Below are 6,000 nucleotides of genomic sequence, written 5' to 3'. Positions count from 1 at the left end.
CTAACGGGTTAAAACACTCCTGCTGCAGACTGAGAAGAGGCTGCAACAGTACATGGGAGAATCCCGCAGCTGACACAGCTGCTTCTACTGTGTAAGCTGAACAAAATGCAAAAGGTGAAGAACCTATCTAAATAATGAGGGAAAGTGCATTAGGTCAGTGTAGCTCACTCTAACTAAGTGTAATTAGCAGGAGAAGGAAGAAAAATTATCTCACTAATATTCTTTCACAATGTCCTTTCAAATGTTTGGGGACATCTAATTTTGTGGGAAAGTTTCAACACACATAGATATGCCAAATATAATCTTCAGTGTCCTTACCTACTTGTACAAGCACCCTGAGTCACATGCTGCTTGGGACTCTCATAAATTTATATTATAAACCCACTTAAATCTATGCATAGGAAGTAACACACTTCATACCCTAGAAAATGGTCAATTTGGGCTGCTTGGCAATTCAGAGAGTTGCAGGTTTTTAACCTTAAAGATGTATCTCGTAGAAACTCTTCAATGTACTAACTTGTCCTCCTAGTGATGTCTTAAATCATTCACAGAGACTCAACTGTAATAATTTTTTTTCAATTGATACTCTTGCTTAATGGTTCACACGTAGAGGTTTGTTTAAATAAAGTACAAGTGTTTCTATTTAAATTTTTAAATCATTATGAAAATCTTTCTTTTCATGTTAGGCTCAGTAAATTATTTCCTTCTTTAGAGCTGGGAAAGGTTTTCTGACAAATTATTACAGTTGCCAAAAATGCAGTTATAGAGAATTTGGGGCAAAGATATTTGAAAATTCAGCTAGATCTTGATGATTACTTTGATAAAAAACAGTAACACTCTGGAAATGCTGAAAGTCCTGATTAGGTAATTCCCAGAATACAATGCAACTTTAAGTTGCAGAACATTTTAGTTTAGAAATTAAAAAAAAAAATCAGAAGTGCTTCATTTGACCTAAGCCAAAATTGTTCCTTTTTGCAGCTTACTTTAGATTGCTAAGAAAACTGACAATTCTACTTTCTGTGATCAAGTTAAGGTGATGTTCTTGTTTTTTTCAATTTTCTGAGCTAAACAGCAAGTCAGTTACATACATAACCATTCACAATTTTCTGAATAAAAATAAAATGATGAGTCTGGACTGTATGCTGGCATTGCAGTGGGACAGTGTGCCTGGATATCCTGAAATACCAAAGACGATAGCCAGGCTTTTCTAAGCATCTGTGCATGTACATACTGGTACTGTTCCTCCTTCAGAGATATGAAAACCAGATGTCTAAAGATCTGCCAAATCAAAGCATTTGATCCAAGGGAGAAAGTGTCAACCCAAAAATTTTTGATCAGTGCTTCTCTCAGTGACAATACATTGTTCATGACCTGGGAAGTACCGAACTAATGCAACTCTCAGAGTCCCCCTATGAATACAGAGTGGTTGCAGTAAGGAGATTTCCAGTCAAGCCTGTGAAGAGAAACAACTGGTGCTGCTCCCAGCCAAAGTACTCACCAATAATTCCTTGGGAGATACCTTACTACTTCTTCTTTAAAGAGAAGACTAAACAGAAAGCACAAGGCCACACAAAATTGACTTCTCCATGTCAATATAACAACCTTCCCCCTTCTATAATGCAGGTGAGCCCGTAACAGCAAGCAGCAACCATGCATAGCAGTGAAGAGATTTCATCCGGACATCGGGAAAGTACATGATCCTTGTAGTAGAGCCCAGGAGGTATGACCTTAGTGACAGTGAATACCACAGATACCTCTTCCTGTATTTGAGTGTCCGTTCGTTTTGATCTGGGTTGTGTCTTTGTGTTCTGGATGGGACTTGTGTGCTGGATGGGACTTGTGTGCTGGTATGGCAACACCGGGAGCAAAATGTTTCTTGACTGCTGGAGCTCCTCAGGCCTGGAAGCCAAAAGCTGATGCTCTCTCTCTGAGCAGCTCCCGGCACAAATGACAACTCCAGCTCCCTGCAAATGGAGAAATCCTTCTTATAGGAATGACATCAAATCCAGGCACTCAGAGTTTATGTCAAGATAAGCTTGAACAGGATAACAAATATTCCTAACATTGGAATTGCCTGTATTTTTCTGAAGCAGGCTCTGCTGCCCTTGGTGTTAGGGCTGTAGGCTTTCTACACAAGTTACAACACAGCTGGTATGTGCATTGCCACTAGGTATTTTATATTTTCCTATTTTCAGTATACCAGTTCCTAGTCAAACAGAAACCTTTAGCTAATTATTAGCTGCATTTCAAAAATTTCCCCTCCTGATTTATTTTATTCTTTCTCAAAGTTATAAGCATTTAGCTCCTGAATGCGTGATTGATTTGTAATTATTCTTGTCTCACCCCTCAGACTGTAAACTGCAGTCATTCACACTTGCATGTTTCCTCCAATTCTACTGCTCTCTGCAGATTTTAGTCGAAAAATCAATAACAGTAAGGGACTAGTTCCTCTTCTCCACAACCAAGTGACAAACTACAACCAGTTGTAGCATAGTCAGATTGAATCCCCTGCAGAGGACATAACTACATACCAAACGTAATACAGACTGTAAACTCTCACCCTCCCTAGGCACAGATAGCCCAGAGAACAAGGAAGGTTGTTCCTCTTACTCCAGTCTCCTGACAACAGACTCTCAGCTGTTCCAGAGAGAACCTCTCTGTCTGAGGCTTTGTCTCTGGGACGTTGACTTCTTAGGAAGTCCAAGGTCACAGTTCACAGGAGCTCAGCTCAGCTGACTAAACTGAGCTGTTCAGTGCCATCTGGGACATCCAAAGGCACCCATGACCTGCAAAAGAGCCACGTTCTGGAAGAGGAAGTAGAGACCAGGCAAGGTTGTACAGGGCAGCTCAGATCACGCTACACCTCCACATCTATTAATTTTCTTTCTTTCCAGTGGTACCTGCCTCTGCTTTGCTACTGCTTCCTTAACCCTGCATGGCCCAGGCCACCTTTCTGAAATTCTTCCCTTCTCCACAAGGACTCTGTGATTGTCAAAGCAGACTTCCAACATATGTTACCTTCTGGGGGCTCAAAGACTGGTGGATTCAAGCAATACATGTGATAGCCACGGTCACAGTCATCACAGAAGAGCAGCTGGTCCTGAGGCAGGGTTGTTGCAGAGACAGTAGGGAAACAGGGAGAGAAAGAGAGGAGAAGAGAGAAAATGGTGTAAATTAGTTTCTTGCCAAGATGAAAACATAAGCATGGTAACCAGCACTGCTCAGCTAGGAACACAGAGACCAAGAGACTGCTGGGGATGTAAAAGGCTAGAGGCATCACATTTGTGCATCCACACTCAACCACCATATTTCTGAGAGGCTACAAGAGAGCCCGTCTCAGCATAAAGGCAGTTCAGTTTCAAACCGGAAAATCTCCCTGGGAGGTGGAGGACTTCCTCCCCAAGGTGGCCTTATGATGCAGGAGTAAAAGCTGTTAGGCCAGGGATATGGCATACTGAGAGACGAGGACAGGCTTTGCCGGGCTCCAATGTCACCACATGCTGGATCTCAGCCCTTCAGGGGAAACTTTCTTATCAAAAGCCTGGACTTAGGTAGTTCTCCAAAACTCAGCTGAGTAAACGCTCTGTGAAACAGATGGAAATTACATGATCCCACCATGTGGTCTGCAGCTCTTTCATATATCTTGGGGGGAAAAAGCTGCTCTGAAGTACCCTGTGATTCCTAACACAGAAGAGCTTCCTGTTTTCAGATTTCCTTATTTACTGCCAAAGCTAAACAAAATCTCAGGCTTCAAATTTATTCTGCTATAGGGAATGGTGTCATCTAATCACCTCGGAAGTTCTCCAGCCACTGTCAATTCTCCAGGTTTCTCACAGACTGCCAAGGACCTTTAGCATCAGATTTTAACTGAAAACACCCAGAGAGGACACTGCCCTGCTGCAGGCTCTGGATCGCAATTTGGAAATCACTGGAATAGGTGATCAGGTGACTACCTAGCTAGAGAGACCTAGCCATCCCAGTTCAAACGCTGCCATGTTTCCCAAGTCTTGTAATTAAGATTTAAAAATCATACCGAGAAAGTAAGCAAAATTAGGGACAGAAGAAACACACCTGCCATCTCTCAGGCTATCACCCATTCACATTTACTCCTGACTATCCTATTGAAAATACTACTCTCTTGCAGCTCCCTGCAACGTGAGTTTACTGCCTCCAGCTAATCTCTGTTGAATAAGCATACAAACCACAAGTATTGCCATCTCAAGAGGCCCTACATGATACCCGTGGTAATTTCAGCAGAGACTGACAGCTTAATGGGGGCACTGGGGAGAAGTTCCTCTCTACTCTCAGGAGCGGCTCTTCCTTGGAGACGTATGGAAGCAGCAGTAAAGCCATGACCCACACCATTGCCACATGCTTCTCGAGGGTGGGCATGACAGTAGCTTGCAGTAATGCTTATGTGCAGGAAAAGGTAAATGAACTCACATCGTTCTCAGAGGTCCCACAAAGGCTGCAGGATTTGCACTCAATGCACTGCCACTGATAGGTTTTAACAGCCTCAGTCATGTTTGTGGTGAACTGCAGGCAGGTCGGGTGTCCTGAGGAAGATCGGAAACAACTGTCATTGTTAAGGCTCACTTATTGCTTGTGAATTAACTGGTATTGAATTTGGGAACAAAACGCACATGGACATGGACTGATCACAACATGGGCTGCAGCTAACAGATACCAAAGAGGAAAGCAGGCATTAACCCTTTCGCTGCCGGGCACAAGAGAAAATCAGAGTCGTCCCCACCCATTCCCCATCGGCAAAGCAGTTTTATTCAGAGCTCTTAAAAATGGTTTGGCTTTGGGTTTGGTTTTTTGGGGCTTTTTTAGGAAAAAAAAAAACAAGAGAAAGGATGAAATCAGAAACAAACCCAATTTCAGAGAGAGCCCATCCATCTTAATAGAAATTGGAGTACAGTTTCAATTAGAGTTGTTAAGACCGGACTGAAGGAACTCGTAGAAACAAGGTTATTCTCCATTTCAGAGCTTCCCTTCCTGATTTCCAAATGGGTGGAGCAATTCTGTAAACTTTGCTTAAATGGAAGCAGTAGCGTACAGAGAAGAAGCATAACAGGATGGAGGGATACAGCTTTTAATTTTTTAAGAGCTCTGCCACTAAAGTTGGTTGGCACAGAAGAAACCAAATTGCACAGCTAACCTTCCAGGATCAAAACAAGAAACCAAAATGAAAAACCCCCAAGCCAACTCCCACAATGAACTAAATCAAAGGAATAAAGAAGGGAAAGCTAGCAGAACAGTCACATCTAATTGGGAAGGACAAATCGCCAGAGTTACAACCCCCACCCCTACATGCGTGTCGACTCCAGCTTTGCAAAACAGCGGTATCACAGTAGCAGGGTCAGCAATGGGCTTTCTGGAGGGGAAAATACAAACAAACAAACAAACCAAAGGTAGGATCAGTGTTCCTTCTGCAAAACAAAACAAGAAAAATATACTGCTGAAATGAAGTACTGTCCTCCCAAACCACCCGTATGAGGCTGAGGCAGTCCCTAAGTCACCTGCAGTAAGTATTGCTTGCCTTCTTGGAAAGCCCCGTATTTAGCATCTCTCTCTGACGCATGCAAGCGATAACACCGCACATAGTCAGGAGCAGGGGCATGGGACAGGGATCGCCAATTGCTCATCTATAGAAAAACTAGAAATACAGGTATGCACATCCAGCAGTACCGCATACTACTTCTAGAAAATTACACCATCAGGTGCGTGGGGTTTTTCACTTCTAGCCTGTCTGCGGTTTATAGAATACAGCCAATGGGTAGGAAAAAAATCTTTTCCACTTCCACCTGCACCTCCACCAGCCTAAGTGTCTTTTTAAGAGTAGAGAAAGAAAGGCTGCTTCTCCGATCAGAAAAAAAGGCACAGCTACAGCAGATGTGGGCATAGGTGTACTATCTCCACTACCAGACCGATCAGTGGTATTTTGCTGTGTCATCACATCACCCATCAGCACCCTACAAGTAGCTTCTGTATTTT

The 6,000-nt window shown here is 42.9% G+C and overlaps 1 protein-coding gene across 2 annotated transcripts in view; it reads right to left on the bottom strand.

Annotated features, from left to right (window-relative positions):
* Positions 1-1,111: 1,111 nt before the first annotated feature.
* The window catches only part of DPF3 (double PHD fingers 3), a 163,642-nt gene continuing 158,753 nt past the window's right edge, over positions 1,112-6,000 (bottom strand). For both annotated transcript variants that reach the window (XM_040600487.1, XM_040600488.1), the window contains 3 exons: positions 4,444-4,556; positions 3,019-3,100; positions 1,112-1,964 (listed from right to left, as the gene is read on the bottom strand). In XM_040600487.1, the coding sequence (XP_040456421.1) occupies positions 1,894-1,964; positions 3,019-3,100; positions 4,444-4,556 (266 nt within the window). In that variant the 3' untranslated portion in view covers positions 1,112-1,893. The remainder of the gene's footprint in view (positions 1,965-3,018; positions 3,101-4,443; positions 4,557-6,000) is intronic.

Source organism: Falco naumanni, chromosome 7, assembly GCF_017639655.2.
Source record: "Falco naumanni isolate bFalNau1 chromosome 7, bFalNau1.pat, whole genome shotgun sequence".
Classification (NCBI taxonomy): Eukaryota; Metazoa; Chordata; class Aves; order Falconiformes; family Falconidae; genus Falco; species Falco naumanni.
This window is presented reverse-complemented; position numbering and strand designations above follow the sequence as displayed.